Source organism: Lissotriton helveticus, chromosome 5_1 (genome assembly GCF_964261635.1).
Source record: "Lissotriton helveticus chromosome 5_1, aLisHel1.1, whole genome shotgun sequence".
In the NCBI taxonomy this organism is placed as follows: Eukaryota; Metazoa; Chordata; class Amphibia; order Caudata; family Salamandridae; genus Lissotriton; species Lissotriton helveticus.
Window position 1 is genome coordinate 128,986,046 of NC_136065.1, and position 20,910 is coordinate 129,006,955.

At 44.9% G+C, this 20,910-nt stretch overlaps 1 protein-coding gene across 2 annotated transcripts in view; it reads right to left on the reverse strand.

Annotated features, from left to right (window-relative positions):
* Window positions 1-20,910, reverse strand: part of CNTRL (centriolin) — a 1,008,983-nt gene that overhangs the window by 681,233 nt on the left and 306,840 nt on the right. For both annotated transcript variants that reach the window (XM_078641873.1, XM_078641874.1), the window contains one exon: window positions 3,179-3,332. In XM_078641873.1, the coding sequence (XP_078497999.1) occupies window positions 3,179-3,332 (154 nt within the window). The remainder of the gene's footprint in view (window positions 1-3,178; window positions 3,333-20,910) is intronic.

Here is a 20,910-nt window from a genome sequence, read left to right on the forward strand (position 1 = left end):
ATGATGAACTGTTTGCCTAGCAGGAACAAGCACATACCACCCCTAGTGCAAGGGCTTATGGCAGCCAAAGAAGCTGTTCAACCATCTATGGCACTGCTGAATCTACAGCTAACCCGATGCTCAGGCAATGACTGAGGACATTCCATTCAATGGTCAGGTGCTCTTTGGTAAGGAGGTGGACAACTTGCTAAGCACAATGAAAACCGAGACAACTACCATGAAGGCAAAGGGGTCCTGATTCCAAGAAGTTTGTTTTCCAATCTTCTTGTGGCTGGAGAAGCTGAACAAGTAATGCATAAAGATTCTTGCTTTATTACTTCGACGACATACAGTGAACCTCATAATAACAGTCAATGAGGACAGCAAAAAGAATCTCCGTTAGAGAAAAAGAGAGGATGTTAGTTCCACAACTAATATGTACTTAAGACGTGGCTCTCTTTGGCACGTTTCACCATTACTTTTCACCATGGTGGGAGATTATTTTCTTCAAGATCAGGCCAGGAAAACATCACAACGGATTAGTGGGTGCTCAACATCATCTGATCACATTACACACTGAATTTCCCCACACGACCTTCTCAACATCTAAAACACCTACGTAGTGTGGTAAGGGGGCCAGATGGCTCCTACACAGTGCCCAGGGACCCAATATCTGGCAGTGTGCTCTGCAGAAATGCCTAGAGGTCAGTTCAGTACAAAAGGTGTTGTTAAGAAGGTGCCAAAGCAAGAACTAATCATTTAGGTTTATAGTTTAGAAAGGATAAAGACAGGGTGCTAATACCCGATTCTGGATCTAAGAAACAAAAAAATATATATTTACAAAAACAAAAATTCAAGGTGATCATGTTGGAAGGTAATTCCTCTCCCGAACGGGAGAGTTTGTCTCTTCACCCTGGATACAGAATTTGTCTGCTTCTATCGTCTTGCAAACTATGAAAAATATAAGAACTATCCACATTTTCTTGTGAGAAATAACACTTAATTCAAAGTCTTCCTCTTTGTCCCCAGGTTAGACCCAAGGGATCACATCAAGTGGCTATGTCTGGTAATCATCCGCCTAAAAATGTACGGGTAAGACTGTATAGATGGTGGGCAGACTTGCAGCTTCAAGGAGATTCTAGAAAAGAGCTGAGATAACCTAGGCAGATTGAAGCTCTTGTTGTTATGTCTAGGCTATATTGTAGGGATTGTCAGATTTTAGAAATACTAGTGGGCTGGAGTTGCCTTTAAAAATGTATATGGATAATTAGATAAGCACTTCTAACCAACTTCGGGGTCAGCTGGGTATGTAAAGGCCTTCAGCAGTGTGCAGAGGTGCTGTGGCCCACGGATGTGTGGGTGGAGCAAAAAACAGGATAACAGACACGTCAATGAATATTGTACAAGCAGAAATAATATAACATGTTATAAAGTCAAGGGGCTAGAACACCGATTGGGGTTGGTAGAGTATGAAAGTCAGCCATCAAAGGGTAAAGATCAGGCACTACAATGGTGACAAACATAGCAGAGCTTAAGGCAAAAGGTGGAATGGAATCTGGTACGGATAGAGGTGTGAAATGAATATTAGAGCTACTCAGGGAGCTGGAAGAGAAAGATTTCAGGAAGTGTTACACGTTCCTAACATCGATATTCTGGGACCAGGAGGTGATAATATGGCGCAATGCTGTGAGAGAGATCAAAAAGCCATAGCCATACTGTGGCAGAAACATAAAACCATGCGACGGAGGAATGGAGAGTGAGAGCTCTAGAGGGGTAGCAGCCAGAAAGACAAGTGGGGAGTGTGGCTGGAGGCGAGGCAAGATGCAGAAATCTATGTGCCATACAACATCAAACATTGTCAACGGGCACAAACTTGTGAGGAAAGCAGATGACCGCATTATGCACAAACCTGTCTCCTTTTCAATATGCTTGTTCCATCTGTCTAAAACCTTTATATTAAAAAAAAACTATAATGGCACAGTTCCCTTCAATAGCAATATGGCATAAGTTTGAATACTTCATAGCAAAAAATAGCATGTGCTAAAATGATGTCACAAAGGTACTTATTTCATCCAAGTTGAGAGAATGGAAAGCCGAATCAGCTCTTCATGGACTCCAAAGCATGGCTTGCTTTCTTACACACAGGTCTGACGGTACCAGCCTACAGACATGGGAATGCTGAATGGAGCCATGTATTGGTAAAATATTTACAACTTCACCACTGCTAGTTTTCCTTCAGTTGTCACTGGTTGCTAGGTTATTACTGCACTTCACCTCACAGAGGGCAGCAACAGTTCCCTGAAGAATTGCACAGACGTGCTGCTCAGTAAATTGGTCTTCCAGGGAACCTGCACGTGTTGAACAGCTCCCCATGGAGATCACGCCCAAGGTACTGGTGGTAAGAGCTCAGCTCGCACAGCAGCTTCGGAGACTATTCGTTACCTCGAGTCAAAGGATGTGTAGTAATATTATGGCAATAAATTAATCCTCTGAAAGTACAGGTTTTAACCTACTTTGCAAAATATCAAACTTGTGCAAATCAGAGTAAATACACCCAAAAGAACACAGATTCCAGGGTATAAACTGCAGAACTAATACATATTTTGTACAAATCTAAGTCTTTAATCGAATGTTTCTGGAGAAGCATCAAATTAAGTTAAGAGGAAATATTGTCAACCAAGGGGGCTATCTCAGTGACTATGAATACTGCGATTCTGATAAATATTCAGGAAATGGCAAAAAAAAAATTCATGTAATATTTCATGGAACATTTTTTCTGAAATGGGTGAAAGGCCATTCCCACCTTATGGTCTTTATTAGCACGAGCTCAATCAGAGAGCATAAATCTGCCCATTCTGTGTTTGCCTTGCAAAGCTAGGTGGAATAGCTCACATAGAGTGGACACTTTTCTACAAAAGTAAATCTTAAATGACTAATGACTGCAGAGGGAGGGGAGGTATTTGTGCCAGAGCGGGTAGTGCTGCCTTGAATTTGTAATTAATGCTGTGTTCTGAAAACTGAGTAATGCAGCTAACTGATGGCTAAGATAACGTTAATGTCAAAGTACTGTGACAGCCTACTACTTTACTGTCAGAATTGTTTGGTTGTTTAATAAAAAAGAATAATAAAAAAACTTCCAATGACTGCCAATTACAAAGTTAGAGAAAGTTACCCAAACTAATACAGCTTGCTCCCTTACCTTCAGTCAGCTGTTGCTCGAGGTCTTTGATTTCCTCAGTTTCCCGCGCAATCCTCGAGAGCATATCATCGAGGCGGCCTTCAAGCTCCTTGTACTGTCTATTCATCACGTCCAACTGCTGCTCTTTGCTGGCCTTTTGGGCTTTCACATGAGACTATAGGAAAAGGCACAAAAACATAATCTGAAAACCGAGGATGTACAATATCCTGATGACTCTTAGAAACTGCCAACACTTCATGTTTGTAGACAAAATATTTGGGGCCTGATGTATGAATTTTCCGTTCGTAATAAATTATTACCAATTGAGCATCAGCTTTTTGCAAATGTAAAGGAAGAATATGTTACGCACCTGTGGTCCTGGTTTTCCATTGCAGGAATATTTATTGGAGGTCCTAAATCCTTGAATAATTTCATGTTGTGTGGGTTGACCATGGAACACCTTTTTGCAGCCTCGCGCCTATACGCCTGCTCTTGCACCAGGATACCCTACCGGGTGTTAAGCCGCACTATACAAATCTACATAACATACCATAGTTGTTTTTTCTTGGAGATTACATTATTATTATTATTATTATTATTATTATTATTATGGGATTTGTAGAGTGCATGGCTGCCCAGAGGCTTCCCAGCGCTGCTTGATCAGAAACTGAGTAGGATAACCGTGACTTAAAGATATTACTTGAACAGCCAGGTCTTGATCTCTTTTTGAACTGTAATTCCCCGTCTATCAATCTGTATTCCAACGGCAGGGCATTCCAGAATTTGGGAGACAGATGGGAGAAGGATCTTCCTCCCCATCTCTCCCTCCTGGCCTTTGTTTGTATTAGGCGTTCCTCTGTGCTGGAACGTAGCCGCCTATTTGGGATATAAGGAGATATTAACTTCCTGATTTTTTCCTGACCTTTATTATGGCGTGCTCTGTGACTGATGATCAAGACTTTACATTTTATTCTTGCTTCTATTGGAAGCCAATAGAGACTGGCTAAACCATGAGTTCATGTAAAATCATAAACAAATGTAAATCTATCAGAAACATTGCTTTGATCCTGAATGTCCAAATTAATGTTAAAGTGCATTCCAGCATCTGCCAAGGAAAAACCCTTTTAAATATTGTGTACAAGCAGGTTGTAAATGCAGCCTGATAGGCCTACATTAGAAGTAAGGGAAAAAAGAAACCAGTCCTCTAAAGAACCTGGGAGGATCCCCTTCCCACAATGCATTGTATAGGCAGTTGCCTCCCACATGAAAATCACAAAAAAGTATGTCTGGTATCTAAAATGGAAAAAGTGGAGAAGCACAGCATGCACATTCAGTGTCTCAAAGACAGAGCGCTTCCTTAAGGAGGATAACACTCACTCACCCAACGGTGACATGCTTCATCATTGGGTTCCCTCCTCACACCGGGACCACAAGGTGCCTGGTGTGGGCTACCACTCTCCAATGGGGAGGAGCTGTTGCGTTTTAAAATGAAGAGCAGATATTGGTAGGGAGTGAAGGGCAGAGTGCCAGGCAAAATCAAGAAAAAGGATAAAACTATCTCCAGAAGGGCTGAATTAGCTTTATTTAGATGCCCTCTGGGATATGGTTAAAAATAAGAGAACACTGGGGGATTAAAAAAAATATTCTCCCATTATGTGGTGAACATGTTCCTGTCCATCGTCGACCCCAAGAGGGGTATTAAAGGATAGTCAAAAATATTAAAGGAAGGTGAAAAGAAACGAAATACTGACTTCGCAAGGGTAAGACTGGCAGGAACGAAGATGGCCCGACAATGTCCGGGGTACACCGGCATACTATAAACAAGTATATCTACCTCCAGTGTGGGCAGGGCACAGGTTGAGTATGAATGAATGCAAACACAACAGTTGATGGACAGAATGCAGAACAATGTCATACATTCACCCCAGTACAGAGATCTGGGCCTAAATCCATTGTTTTTTTTTACTCCACACCACCCCAGTTCAGACTTGGCCATTTGCAAATCAGCCTTGACCCTGTGCCTCATGGGAACAGTCCAGCCCGGAGTCTGGAATCAAGCTATCCTGGCTAAAGACGGCTGATAGCCAGAAACCGGTCCTAGGATACTTGATTCCGGTCCAGGAAAGACATGGCTTTGCCAGCTCTTGTCTCTCCCTCTCCCATTAACAATGCTGCGCGCGTGCACAGCTCTTGTATCCCTTTGTCGTCTGAACTGATCACTATAGTTCTCTGGCGAGAACGCGCTTCGCGCGTTTCTAAGCCGAGACCTAAATAGTAATAAGAGAATGAGTTGAGAAGAAGCATTCTCAATGCCATTTGAAGTTTGAAGTTTATTGATTTGTATAGCGCTGAATCACCCCGAAGGGTATCTCTGTGCTTAGGACAGAGTATTTCAGCCAGAGAATTGAGCACAGAAAAGGTGGGTTTTTAGAAGCTTCCTGAACTGAGAAAGGTTCTGACAGTTGCGGAGCTGAAGGGGTAGCTCATTCCAGAAGGCAGGGGCAAGGTGAGAGAAAGCTTTGCCGCCGCTGAGCGTCTTTTTAATTCTAGGGGTGCATAATGGAAATGGAAGTTTAGAGCCTGATCTAAGATGACGTGAAGGGGTGTACTAGATTACTTTGCTAGAGATAGGAATGACCTTGTTCAATAAGGGCCTTAAAGATAGTGCAGCCTATTTTGAATATTACCCGCTTTCTCACAGGGAGCCAGTGGAGTTTTTTGAGGAGAGGAACAGAGGATGTTCTAGATGGGGCGTCTGCTACGAGACGGGCGGCCGTGTTTTTCACCACTTGTAGCTTATTAAGGGAGGCTTTGTTTGCCGAAAATAACACAGCATTACAATAATCTAGTCTACTTAGTACCAGAGCTTGCATCAACGTTTCTTTGGTGGAAGAGGGTAAAAGGGGGAAGATCCTTCTAAATAGACTAAGAATGTAGAAGCAAGTGCCAGCAGTGGTGTTGGCATGAGCGTCAAGAGTGAGGTTTTGATCGATCCTGATGCCTAGGTTCTTGACCACTTCCTTAGGGGACGGGGCATTTCCCAGCTCCACCAGCTGCTCCTCCAAACAGCATGATTTCTGATTTCTCGTTATTTAATTGAAGGAAATTAATCCACATCCAGGCAGCAATAGCATACATGCTTTCGGAGAAGATGAGCTGTAAATCTGGTCTGTTCTTGTCAAATGTGAGGAGGAGCTGGGTGTCGTCTGCGTATGATGTGGAATTAAACCCTCATGAGTTTAGCCAGGGGGGTAACATAAATGTTAAAACGGGTGGGGCTCAGACACGAGCCCTGCAGGACCCGCTTGGTCACTTTGGTGGGTGTAGATCTGTAAGTCCCCTGAAGTAACGGTTTGTGTTCTATCAGTTAGGAAGTCAGTCATCCACTTCAGTGCAAGCCCCTGAACACCGATGTCTCGAAGTCTCTCCAGAAGGATCGGATGTGAGATGGTGTCAAATGTTACTGACAGGTCAAGCAGCAACAGAAGCGCTGCCTGACCATTGTCTAGAGCCATTCTGATGTCATCAATTCCCTCGATAAGAATCGATTCGGTACTGTGTTTGGCCAGAAAACCTGACTGGGAGACGTCTAGGTGGTGAGAGGATTCGATGAACTCAGACAAATGTTTGTTTATGTGTCTGTCAATGAGCTTGCTCTGCAGAGGGAGTAAAGATATAGGGCGGTAGTTAGTCAGCTCGGAGGTCGGAATCTTGAGGCTTTTGCGTATGGGTACTACTTGAGCATTTTTCCCAATCAGGAGGGAGTCTACCTGAGCTCAGGGAGCTATTGAGAATGGAACAGATGGGTATGGCTAACAAAGCAGAAAATCTGGAAGATATTTTAGAGGGGATGATATCAAGGGGAGAGCCTGATTTAGTTATGGTGAGGAGGGATATAACTTCTGCTGAAATGAGAGGACGGAAGCAGTGTAGTTGCGAGGAGGTGTTGTAATGGCTGGTATAACCTATTGTGGAAGGGGGAGGGACAGCATTAGATAAAATAATATTCTGGTATATGTTTTCAATTTTTTGAGTGAAGAAGGAGGCAATGTTATCGCACAGAGACTGTGACGGAGATTCCGCGGTTTCGCAGGCTCTGGGATTCATGTAGGATTTAAGTATTTGGAAGAGGGTTCTGGAATTGTTTCCATTTTGCTCCAATTGATGTGTGATGTGAAGTTTGCGAGCGGTTTTGGTATTTTTATAATAGGAAGTTAGAACAGTTTTGTATCTAGCTTTATTTTGTATTTCGTTCAATCAACTTGGCGCATGTACTGCTAATTTTCCAGCTAGATACATTTAGTGCCTAACATCAACCAAAGTGATGCCCAGTGAGTCAACTAACAGAATCACCTTACCACAAATAGAGGAGATATCATCCACTCTCAAACCTGTGGGTAGTGCCTCAACCGCAGAGCTGTGATATAGTCAACAGGGGTAGAGAAACAAAGAGACACTAGTACAATCTCACACTGAGACTTGTAAACATGTATATAAAAATATTCATATAGGGAGAAAGAGTACCTCAAAATCCAAAGATATTACACACAAACAAATGAAGAGAAAGACGTGACAAGGGCAGGAGACTGTGTCCTGGTAGAAACCTGTTCATGAAAGGTACTAATCCGGTACAAACTATGTGTCATGCATACACTAGACTGCTCAATACGAGCTGTGATCTGGAAGGACAAAGCCATTCATGGCGCCTTCTCAAAGCCTGCCCCGGGGAGGTACTCCTGGGCAGAGGGCTCAAACCAATCCAGCTTGTTGTCTTGGGACCGGGGGCGACAACGCCTGTGTGGCGAGGCCTGGCTTTGACAAGTGTCAGGTCGATGGGGGTCTCAGAGCACAGGTCCATTTCATTGTTAGTCAATAAGAGGAGTAACAGGGACAGACTATCATTGTGCCCTACCGTACACAGTGGGTGGGAAGCTATGGCAGTTATGTGTACATATCAAAGGTGCCATGTCAATGCCAAGGCGGTGGTATGTGATCACCAAGATCAATGATACAGTAAGTGCTCCGTAGCGGAAGGGGTCGATCAGGGCCTTAAACGTATGGCGCGGTGCAGTATTGTGCAAGGTAAGGAAATATAAACAAACGCTGTGGTCCATCTCACTAAATTGGAGGGAAAGTATGAGGATGAGGAGGGTTACTGGGGCTAGTAGTAACCAATGCCCCTAAATTGTTCCTGAACAATAAGGTTTTCAAAAAGAACTGGTCATTGATCTCTTGGAGATGGACACAAGATTGGCTGAGACAGCAGATCTGCTCCTGATTGAGATTCAACAACTGGAAAACCAGATTAAATGTGCATTACAGAGCCCCATTTTCAAAAGAAATTGGAAGAGGGTAATAAGACCCCAAGTGAGACGAAAGATGGGATTTTGAAATACAGGTTCAACACTCAAAGAGGATATGGACTAGTTTTACACCTAAAAAGGTTTACCCCTATCTGGCGGATGATTATCAGTCACAACCAGTGAAGAACAATAGAAGGGGAGCAATGGGCTGGCGACAAGGAACTGATGATTGGACTTCTAACTCAGATGAATAGAGTAAAACTGTACATTCGGACAGCAGTGGGTCTGACAGTTCCTTCCAGATGAGGCAACTGAGAGGTAGGGTTTTTTTACCCGGGGTCCTCTCACAAGAACCATGGTGGTCCCCTTAATCATGGCGATTCCCGGTTCAGCAGTTCCAACCCATCGCCCTCCTCCATCCCCCGTTTTGGTGGTCACGATTATCTGCCTTTTTTTGGGCGGGGACATGGGAGGCGAGGAAGAAGAGCCAACAGACCACCTCCAGAAAACCAACCAGGTACACAGAAGACCCAGGTACATTGGGATCCGTTAATAGAACAACGATTGACGTGGAGCATGACAAGGGACCCAACTCCCTCTACGAGCAACATGTCAGCATCATCATGAATCTCAGCCAGAGAACGCTGACCACAATGGAAACTAATGTCCTTAATAAAGGCTTGGGCTTTGTCCCTACTCACTTGAGCGATGACTTTATTAAATATAAGGAACTGTCCCAATTTGTCCGCAAGATACGTCTGTTCTTCTACTTTGACAAAGCTGACAACACTGATGTGGAACAAGATGCCAATACAGGCCTGAGAAACAAGTCCACTTTTAATCCATCATTGCACTTAGTTTCTTCGGAGGTAGCCACATTTGAGAAAGCAGTCCTAAAGGATCTTGAGGCCCAGAAAACTCGAGCAAAATATTCCTTCTTCAACCTCTCTAAGGAGGAGCTGACAGTGAGATTGTCAGCAGACAAATGGGGATCACATAGCTTACTAAGAAGAAGGTCTCCGCCAACTAGACGATACTAATTATTATTATTATTTAAAAGATTTATTATTTAAAAGATTTATAAAGCGCACAGCAACCCAACAGGGTATCCCGGCGCTGAGCAGGACATGCAAGATTGAGGTTAGTTGGAAGCAAGGAATTACACCTGACTATAAAGAAAAGTCTTCAACTTTTTACGAAAGGCCTGGAGCGACAGATAGGTCCTGAGTTCCAACGGGAGGAAATTCCTCAATTTAGGGCCCAGGTAAGAGAACGAGCGGCCTCCAGTACGGGTCCACCGCACTCTAGGAACTGAGAAAAGAGAAAGGCTGGCTGAACTCAGTTCACGAGTGGGTTGGTAAGGCTTGACAAGGCTTTGTATGTAAAAGGGGGCCAAGCCGTGCTGAGCTCGGAACATGTAACAAAGAGCCTTGAACGCAATACGTTTGTGTACCATGAGCCAGTGAATTTGATAAAGCAGAGGGGAAACAGAGGCGTACTGGGGCAATCAAAAAAGTAGGCGGACCGCTGCATTTTGAATAAGCTGGAGACGGCGGGCAGAGGCCTTGTCCGCGCCCAAATACAGTACATTACCATAATCAAGTCTGGAGATCACCAAGGCCTGCAAGACGGTTGTTTGGGCAGCCAGTGGAATTAGCCAAAGGATTTTCTTTAGCCATTTAAGGACCGCAAAGCAAGCCAAGATGACTCCAGACACTTGGGCTCCAAGAGAAAGCTTATTATCAAAGGTAAAACGCAAGTTCTTCACCCTCGGGACCGGAGTCGGAAAAGGTCCTAAAGAGGCAGGCTAGTGGCTCGCTGCCCAGAGCTCGGGATTGTTCCCCAAGATGAGGACCTCAGTCTTGGAGCCATTCTGCTTTAAAGCATTTCTGGACATCCACAAGGAAATATTACGCAGTCCAAGCTGAAGTTGTAAAGGGTCCTGATGCAGAGCAGATGAAAGAGAAAAAATAATCTGCGTATCGTCTGCGTAAGAGAAGATGGTTAACCCAGATTTTTCCGCTATGTCTGCCAAAGGGCAAACATAAAGATTGAAGAGTAGAGAACTCAGGATCGAGCCCCGCGGTACTCCTGATGTTAAGGCTACGGAGTTAGATTTCGCGGAGTGTGAAAAAACTTAAAAGGAGAAATCCTCCAAAAAAGAGATCAGCCACTGCAAGGTCACACCTCCAATTCCTGATACTTCAAGGCGATCCACCAGAATGGAATGCGAGATCGTGTCAAAGGCTGCGCTCAAATCCAATAAGTTGAGCGCTGCTGTACCACCACAGTCAAGTGACCTCAAGCAGAGCCGATTCGGTACTATGACCTGGACGAAAGCCAGACTGTGACAGATGAAATAACTTGTGCAATATCACATATGCATAGAATTGAGAGTTAATGTGTCTTTCCAGTACTTTGGAAAAGGTAGAAAGAGATATGGGCCAGTAATTGGACCAGCAGAAGGGATCCAGACCAGTCTTTTCAGCAATGGGAGCACAAGAGAGTGCTTCCAATTTCGGGGCACCTGCCCAAGATTTAGAGAGGAATTGATAAGAGTAAGAATCAAACCAAGGGCAGACTCATCCAAAAGTCTGACCTTAGATGGAGGGAGAGGGTCAAGTGGGGAGCCAGACTTGAAGGTTCCCAGAAGGTTTTTCAGAGATCAAATCAAGTGGGAGCCAGGCCACAACTTGACAGGACTCAACAGATGAGAAGTCCGGAGGGGCAGTTTTGACCTGATCAGAGCATTGAATGCTAGAGAAGATGAAGCTGTCATGAAGGGAGGAGTCTGAATCAAGCTGGCGGTGGATAGACAACTTTATTATGGAAAAACAGCACAAGTTTGTTGCAATAATGCAACGAAAGTGAAGGGGACGGCAAGAACGTACTTAACTTAGAGAGCTCTGTCACAGCTTTAAATAGGGTGTTCTGGCAGTTTTGGGCAGTCATAATTTTATCTGTGTAAAAGGAAGCACGAGTTGATCTGTATAGAGCATGGTATTTTTTCAGTGCCTCCAGGTAGGCAACTTTGGCCTCTGGCACATAGTGCTTTCTCCATTGTCTCTCCAAAATTTACAGCGTTTTTTATCAAGTTTAAGAGAGTCGGTAAACCATGGAGCATGGGGAAGCACTCTAGGTTGTGATTTGGTGGAGAGAGGAAGAGTAGAATCAATAGCCTCTGACAGCCAGTGATCTACCAAAAGCTGATCCGGGTCCAGTTGAGATGTAATAGAGGGAGTGGTCTTTAAAAGCTGCTTATTAAGGGCCTTCATATGTCGTAGAGCCAAGTTCAGCGTTTTAGGCAAGACAGAAGGGTGAGGCAATGGGGGGGGGGGTGAGGGGGGGCGAAGAAGAAGGAATAGAAAAAGGAACAGCAAAGTGGTCCAACCAACCAAGTTGAAAAAGAGGTGCAGTAGACAATGTAAGAAGATTTTAAAAATCTGATCCAAAAGATGCCCCACTGCGTGAATGGCTAGAGAATTGATAAGTGAGTGGTTCAGGATCTTCAAATCATCCAAGTAGACTTATTGTTAGGATCATCAAAATGGAAATTTAAATCACAGAGCACTGAGAAATTTGCCACCCGAAGAACACTTCCATACTACGAAAGACCATCAAGACCTTGGTAGAGAGGGGGAAAGGATGCTGGGTGGATCAATAGAGGTGAGTCTGAGTTTCTATTGAACACTCACCCCATGATTTCTTACTTTTACATCCTACCAAGGATTCATATACCAAGAAGACCACCCCCTGGTAGAGCCATTGTCTTTGGGACTGGTTCCTTGTTAGAACCTCTCTCCCAGTTTGTTGACTGGTTCTTACTATCGATGCTCACTAAAATGCCCTCCTACCTACTGGACACCAAACATATGCTCACTGTATTAGTGGCCATCCCCTTTGATCCTGAGTGACACTACCTGGTTTCCTAGGAGGTGGAGTCGCCATATACAAATATTAACAAAAGATGATACCTTACAGACTGGAAAGGAACTACTAGAACAAAGGGATCGGAACAATTTGACTCCTACTTCTTTCGTGATGGAATGTGCAACGATTGCCATGAAAGAACATTTTTCAATATCAGGACCAACTTTTTGGGCAGGTGACCGGGCAGCACCGTTGCCCCAGGCATGGCAAACCTTTGCATGCACAGTTTTTAATCTATTTATATTTACCAAGCTGAGAACCCCCATTTACAGAGCCTGAAGGTACGGAGGAGATACGCAGACATCATCCTGGTGATTTGGGAAGGCGATCTCACCTCTTCACATGATTTCTCTCAGTGGCTAAATAAAAGGGAATCCCCACCTCAGATTTATTTGTGAATACAGAAAGGTGGCTCTCACGTTCTTGGATTTCCTGCTATATCCCAAGGATGGAGGTATATTCTTCAAGTTATACGAAAACCTATGTCATGTAATTCTCTTCTGTGCTACAACAGCTTCCACTCAGGGGCACTTCGAAACAACTTACCAGTGGGACAGTTCCTTAGGATCAGAAGAAACTGCACAGAATAGACAAAATATAAAGAAGATGCAGCTACCCTTAGCACCCACCTATCTCAGAGACTATATCCAAAAGACCTCATCAACAGGGCGGCAAAGAGAGATAAAAATAACAACAGAGCAACCGTCCTCCAGATGCATCCCAAACGGGAAATCGTGAAATGGGCAGATTGGTGTGTGTTAGCATATATAGCCATCTCACCAACACTGTTAAGAAGGCGATCTATAATAATTGCCATATTCTGAACACAGGAGATGAAACAATACCAAACCCTCTCTTTGCACTCAAACGGAGCAAGAAAATTGGAGACATGGTGGTCCATACGAGACCGCAACCCACCACTCACAGGATGAACCAAGGAACTTTGTGGTCACTGCCTCGAGCCAGAGGTAATTTTCCATGCGGATCCAGTCTGCCCACAAACGCGACCCACTGTCCTCCTCGATCTTGGTCTCAAGACACCTTGGGAACACTTTAACAACACAAATTGCAGCACAGAAGCGGTCATTTATCGCCTCACATGTCCTTGTAAATTATTTTATGTGGGTATGACCACCCGCAAGGTCAGAACAAGGATAGTAGAGCATCGGAGTTCAGTGAGATGCAAGAAATCCAATATTAAGCTTACTTGACACTACCTTGTCTCTGGCCACACAAAGGATGATATCAGATAGGTGGTCTTGGATAAACCCCAGTTTTCACCTCACATGTGCATGCTAGATTCAGTCGTCTTCCAGAGGGAGCAGTGCTGGATCTTCAGACTCAAAAATAACACATTGGGTCTAAATGGTCTGGACCAACTTGGGCTGCTAACTTGTTACTGATTATGTGGCATGTAGTGGGCCACTGCCCCCTCACACATACCATCTATTCACATCTACCCTGGGGAGGTGTAGAGTTATTTTGGCAGGTTTACGCTCATGCTGACTAGCAGGACTAGCTTCATTTTATAGAAACACAAAGAGAGAAAGGAAATTATTGTGGAGCCACTCTTGGTCCCCTTATAATCAAAACATAAACAAATGAAAGAGTGATTCCAAATGATAAGCAATACCTGAGGAGTAACAGAGCGTTTAAGAAGAACCCTCACTCACCATTTAATGGAGGGCTAGGTCTCAATCTTTCCTTTCATAAAATTGTATTGCCATTGGTTTGGCAAATCCAAGCAAAATTACTTCACGCCGTCCCATATCGCTCTATGGTATCTGCCTAGGAGAGCTATAGCACTGGCATTTTTTAAATGTGTGGAGGCTGTACTGCATAGCTTTCATTCCGTTGCATCCATCCTCTGGCTAGCCATTTCTGGAGGTGCAATTGACTCTGGTGCAGAAGTGTGCTCTCTCTTGACTGCTGTGACTATAACTAAATCTGGTTTTGGATCAGTCTTTAGAGAATCTGGGTCTTGAGGAGGAGGTTTGTGTTTCTTTAAAGGATGAGGTGTAGCTTTCTTGACAGTTGCTGGAGACATACATTCTACTCCGCAATGCCCATTAGACCCAGGACAAGAGGCTTAGGCATAGCCCTCATTTGGCTGGATAGTTTTCATTTTGACAGACACCACCAGCTTGGGGGGCTCTAAAGGTATAGTAAGCTTTGCCGCTTCTCTGGCGAGAACATTCTGAAATGTCAGAATGTCGTCTAAAGGAGAGACTCTAGATAGAGAATAAGCCAGTGAAGTCAGCGTGTAGAAAGAGTGTGAGGAGTCGAAATAAGGAGATCAAGACCATGAGGGATTTTTCCATCTTCTGACAGGTGTGCTTATTGGTGATGCTGTAGTAGTAGAAGAGGGCTTCCATTTCCTCAAATGAGACATGGAGTTTGCTTTAGATGTCTTTATCACTGAAGAAAGATTCAGAGGTCTAAGATGTGTCTAGACTGGATCCTCAAACGAAATTATAGGCCTCAGCAGACGATGTGGCGGGGGCAGGTTTAGCTCTGAAACCATTGTAGGGCAATGTAGAGGATAAACTGTGTTTCCTCTGTTAAACTCTGTTTTAGGGTGTCCAGTCTGGAAAGAAGGAGACAGACCATATATGAGATGTAGAAAATGCAATCCTTGGCCCCCTTTATGTTGATGGTGAATGTGTCGACATTGACTTAGCTGACGTTGATCTTATGTCTATGCTGGACAGCTGCGAATGGGTTGGCAGCAATCTGGCATGAAGCTTCACCATGTCGCAGTTGATCTTGAGGGTTTTGACATCTTGAAATGTCAGCAGGGAAGATGCTGAGTTGCCACATACTCCTCCTTAGACGGTGAACATATCTGGACCAAGCGCCTTGAGGACAGTGGCGTAAGTCTCAGAGTCGATGTCCTACGACAATGAGAGAGGTGTTGGTGTCTGTCTCTGTCACCTGACTTCTTTTCTCTAAACTGCCCTCTGTGGTAGTCTTTCTGATATGGTGGCACACTTAGAGGCAGGTTGAGAGATTTACCTTTCAAGCCTCCTTTCCTCATTCAGCCCTCATGTTCTGCATCATGTCCAAGTCTGATGCCTTCTCTAGCTTTAAGTGTTCCCTCAAACTTTTTTTAAACAAATGTCACACTCTTTGACAGAGTGAGATCGAGTGAGGCAGACCACATAGATCAGCACTTATTTTTTCTTATCTGTCATTGACCGCAAGCAAGAGGGAAAAACACACAAAGGGGCAAGAAGTAAAAGGGCAAAGAAGTAGGAAAAGAAAGACAAAAACAGTGGCAAGGAGACAATGTAGGAACCTGTACGAGAAAGAGAAGGGACAGACGCGGTCTGATAGTGTACGGAAGAGTCATGAGGTTGATTCAAGTCTACGCAGCCTTAGTACTAGGTGGGCCTACATTTAAAAGAACCAGCCGCAGGTTTCTGAGCAGAGCTTTAGGCACTGGCACTCATATTACAAATTAAGCAAGATGTGTGGGCATCTGTAACTGCCTTCTTTCTGAAGGGCAGTTTGAGAAAAGAGATGGCATTCGGACTAAAATATTAGTCATAGTAAAAAAAAAAAAAGAATCACTTCACTCTACAGCAGATGTTAAAAATCTGAGTGAAGAGGAGGAGCCTAGCTCGCGACCGAGATGGCCGCGCTTTAGCTCGGCTCCGTTCGCCCGCCTGTGTTTTTCACATTTATCCTGCATTTATCCTGCCCCGGGAAGCCCTCCTTGCTGTGTGGTACTACTACGACGCACTGCAGGCACTTACCGCCTGTTCCGGTTGTCCTGGCTGCTGTGGGTCCGGTGCAGTGCCCCCGACCATTCCCGGGACTCGAGAGCGGACTGGCCTGGTTCTTCGTCCCGGCTCCTGGGCCGGATGCAGCCTGCGGGCTTGCCCTTCGGGGCGCACTTGAGGTGATTGGAGGGCCGCTGTTCGTGTGAGCCGGAGGTTCCTGGCTGAGAGACTCCTGTGTGGCGGCAGCCTTGGATGGTGACGCTGCCCTTCATTATTGGGGTTCCTCGTGTGTTCAGCTTCCTCCCCCTTTGTTCTCCGGTCCGGCCATTTTGTTCTTTGCCGCCCGGACTCGGAGATCGGGACTGGCGACATTGGGGGGCCGGCGAATCCCCTTCTTCTGGTGGCCCCCCTTCCTGTCCGGGGTGTTCTTCTGCCTGTCGGCGGGACTTCATCTGCTTGACTGCCGCCCCGGCGGAGGTTGTTGGCCGCGCGGCCTGTTCGGGCTCTCAAGATGGCGACCAACCCCATTTGTTTGGGCCGGGCCCGGACGAGCACTGGGGGCCCGCCGCAAGGCCCGGGTGTCGGATACTGTGAAGGTTTTCCTGCACTTAAGGGGATCTTAAACATCCTGCTATCCTGGCGGCTCTCGGTGGCCGCGCCACTCCTGGCTCTGGAGACGGTTCCTCACTGCGGGCCTCCCGGGCCCCCACGACCGGATGAGGCATTGATATCGCGGGGTGTGGCTGGTACTCTCCTGGCGGACTCGGTCCCGGCTGCCGCCCCGGAGGTGCGTAACCTGATGGCGCCTTCTCCTCCTGTGCTGCCTCCTCTGCCCTTGGCCCGGGAGCTGGATTTTGTTTTGCCGGACTTTCATGATTCTCCTGGTCCCTCTCAATCACCACTGCCCGATGACGTCTCCTGTGCCGGCCCGGATGGGTCGGTTTTTATGGATATATCCTTGGAACTGTGCCTGCATCGTTTGCTACATTCTGTGATTTTCCTGGATCTTCCGTGCTTTTCTTCCTGTGACTTTTTTGGACTGCCGTTGGACTCTCCTGCTGCCTGCCTTCTGTTCTTTCTGGCAGGGTCCTCGTTGGATCGGACCCTTATTGCTTTGGATAAAAAGGGTCAGGGCTGATGAAAACTGACTCTTATATGCGGTAGCTCATGAACGGCTTGGATGATCTCTGTGTCCTGATATGGTTCTGTGTAACTGGTTAGTGCTCCTGGACTTTGGCCTGATACTCTTTGGCTTCCCGAGGACTTGGACCTTTAACCCGGGCGGGTGGATGGGTGCGTTTACTCCTGTCTTTGGCCCTCCCCCGTGTGTATGTTTGTATGTCTTTACTCCCTTCTTTCCTTCCCTTCCTTCCCCCCCCCCCTTTTTTTTTTTTTTTGTCTTTTAATTCCAACTTTTCTTGCTCCACTATATTTCGGGTTCTACTTAGGGCGACAGGCACGCTGCGGGGGGGGTAGGCCGTAGCCTTCTGCAGGGGTGCAGGGTGGGCTTAAGGGTGGGTGGGGGGGGTCTGTTTGTGTCGGGGGGTCTTTTTCCCCCCTTATTTTCCCCTTTTTTGTTCTATGGCTCTTGTGTATTCACTTTTTCGGGACTCTGTCACCTCGTATCTCCCCCGGGGGTTTTCTGTCCTTCTTCCGGTGTGTGGCTGATTGTGGTTCGCTGCCTATTCTGGTATCGTGTTTCTGTTACATCGCATGCCGGTTTTATTGTCCTGTTTTTCCCCCTGGGGGTGCATGATCTGGCGGGTGTTCCTTTTGTTGTCTTTTTCTCCCTCTTTCCCTTCCTCCTTTATGGAGGTTCCCTTTTTCCGTTGGGGTGCGTATTGCGTAGTCTTTGTGATGGGGCTTTTTGACCACGTCTTCTTTGTTCGGGTAGGGGCGGAGGTGAGTGAGCTCGATTGACTGTTGCCACTGTCGCTATTTGATGGTCTGATTCTGTTTCTGTCCTTTGCTAGATTTGATTATATGGTTTCATTTTCTTACGTTGTGTCTATAAAATGGCGGCTTGCCACGGTCCCTCCCTTGTACTCTCATATACGGCCCGTTATTTCTTTGGTCCCCTCCCCGTGCTAGAAAATTAACCTTTATTATCCTGCTCTTGCTGAACGCTCGATGGTTTTTATTGCTTCACCAGTGCTCCTGATGTTATATCCTGTGCAGATCTTCTTTTTGTATGCTGGTTATTTGACCATTCTGTTCTGGCCAGCCCGTGGGGTTGTAGGCCAGTATTTGTGAGCTTTCATTGTTCAATAAAGGTTTTAAAAAAAATAAAAAAAAATCTGAGTGAAAATATCAAAAATGGTTTCCAACCGGAAAAAACATGTTTTTTCAGGAAAGCAAGAAAAAAGAATTGGCTCTGAAAGGCAACTGCCAGTACAATACACTATGGGAAGGTTAACATCCCAGGATCTTAAGGGGTCAGGTCTGTTTATACTTCCTTCTCATATAAGCCTATCAGGGTGCATTTTAGTACTTCATGTACACAACATTTAAAATGTTTTTGCATGACAAATGCTAGATTGCACGTTATTTTGGGAACGCTATAACATTATTCTGAACATTCAGGAGAAAAATGACATCTCTGATAGATTTTCACTGTTTATGATTTTAGTGAAGATCCAACGATGAAGAATCTTGTGAACAGACCTATGTACTAATAGGTCAGTTCTTAAAATTCTGAATCGTAGTGGGTCGCAATCCAACATTCCTCATCAACATTCATGAGGTAGGTCACAAATTGTGACTCGCTACGACTGGATGCGATCACAGGGAAGGGGACCTGTTGGATTCAGCAGTCTGTGATTGTATTTCAATACAGGTCAATATTTTGTTTTCATGTAGCCCTTTTTCCTTAAAATGAATATGCATTTAGGGGGGCAAAGTGTACTTAAAAAAAAACAAAAAAACTTAAGAGTTGGCAGTGGTCTCTTGGGCCGCTGTCCACTGCCAAACAAACATTTTACACTCAGAAGGGGCAATTTTGTTTCCACCCCAACTCAGGAGCCCGTAACTTTTAAATGTTTTGCAACTAGATGTTGGCAGCAAAAGACTGATCCATTGTATTACAAATCGATACTTAAAAGGGCTGCTCTAAACATGCCCTTTCCAAATAGTGATTTGTTAAGGGTTTCTAAATCCATTTTGAGATTTGGTAACCTCTTCTGAATCACAAAATGGGTTCAGTAAGTAACAAAAAGCCATGCTGCAGTCACAAACCCTGTGATTTTGCAAACCGCGGGCCCTGCATCCACAAAATTACTTTGTGCATCAGATCCTTAATTCCAACAAGCACAGTTTGAACACTGGAATGTTGAGAGCCCAACTGAATCAAGGATGTGGCTCAGGGCCAATAACGGCTGCTATAGGCCATCTGCTCCAACATTCCAATGCTTGCCTTTCTGTTTCTCCCAGTTTAATTTAGAACAGTTTACCCTCAGTAGAAGTATGGTCTAACAGCATTTTAATCCTTCTGCCTCAGGCTCTACCGGATGATAAACATCCACTCCTTCATTATAATCCTTGCCTGCGGCAAAGGCCTATAACTTGTAGGGCCTTTAACAACCGTTACAGCCTTCGACAGTAAGCTACAATGCTACAACTGTAAAGGATTACTGATGAACCAGTAGTACTGTTGAAAAAGTAGTTAGCCAACAGACTAAAGCATTGGTAGACTGAAAAAGCAAGCACTGCAGTAGCATGTATATGAAGAAGCAACACTCAAGTAAAGTGCCCACGAGTTTTAGGTGTGGTTTATCTGCAGGAGAAGGCTTTTAAATATTTGTATAATGTGTAATCTTGAGCACTGTACAGATTTGTCTGCACATGCCTCAGCATTTTATGCACAACCTTGACACATTTAGGTCAATTACGCAGGTCTATTTTATTTCCAATAAAACAGTTGTCAACTGCAGGGCATGACGTCCAGCAAACACACAAAAGGTGATGAAAGGAATGCTTGTAATTTATCTAAGCACTGGCAATCACTTGGGGTAGCATTCCAATCTATCATTCTTTTGACCACCGTGCCATCTCAGTTTTGGACGCAGCTGATTGACGAGCCCCAATCAGGGCGAAACTGGTCTTGGGTTGCTGGTGTTCCAGTTCAGTGAGGACCTGGCCTGGCAGTTTGGGCTGGACTATTCCTATTAGAGCAGGGTCGTAATTGATTTGCATAGGGCTGGATCCAAACTGAGGTGGCATGGTGATCAAAGAAGATCAAAGATTTTCGGTTCAAGAACTGTCAATATGGGATGCGAATGCTCTCACTCGGTTACCTTTTCAATATTTTCATCTTTTCACCTACACTTTAAATGCTTTGTCGTAGAGACTGGTGTTGGTACTCATCTTTCCACCTACCCTTTAAATGCTTTGTAGTAGAGACTGGTGTTAGTGGTGCTACAAACTGAAACATGTATGTTTCCTAGACCGAGAAATCGAGATCGACAACCTGGTGCACACCCAGGAGTCCTCTAAACAAATTAAAGTGCTTTTAACTAAAACTATTTTATGGTACTTTTCTATGTAGGCTAAATGGGAATCCCAGTGTGCTCTGAGGGAATAATTTTCAGCTGCACGTCATGAACAGCAGCCACTTTCCAGCTGTTTAAGTGTCTTTGAAAACTGACTCACAGAATGCACGCATGTCGAACTATACTAAAATCCTACATTAACCTTTGCACAGATGAGCTTTAGCACTGAAACAGACATAACCTTTTCATAAGCACCAGATACAGATCATAGGTTTCTGGTTGAGAGTTGCGTAGCTTCCTTGTGAAAA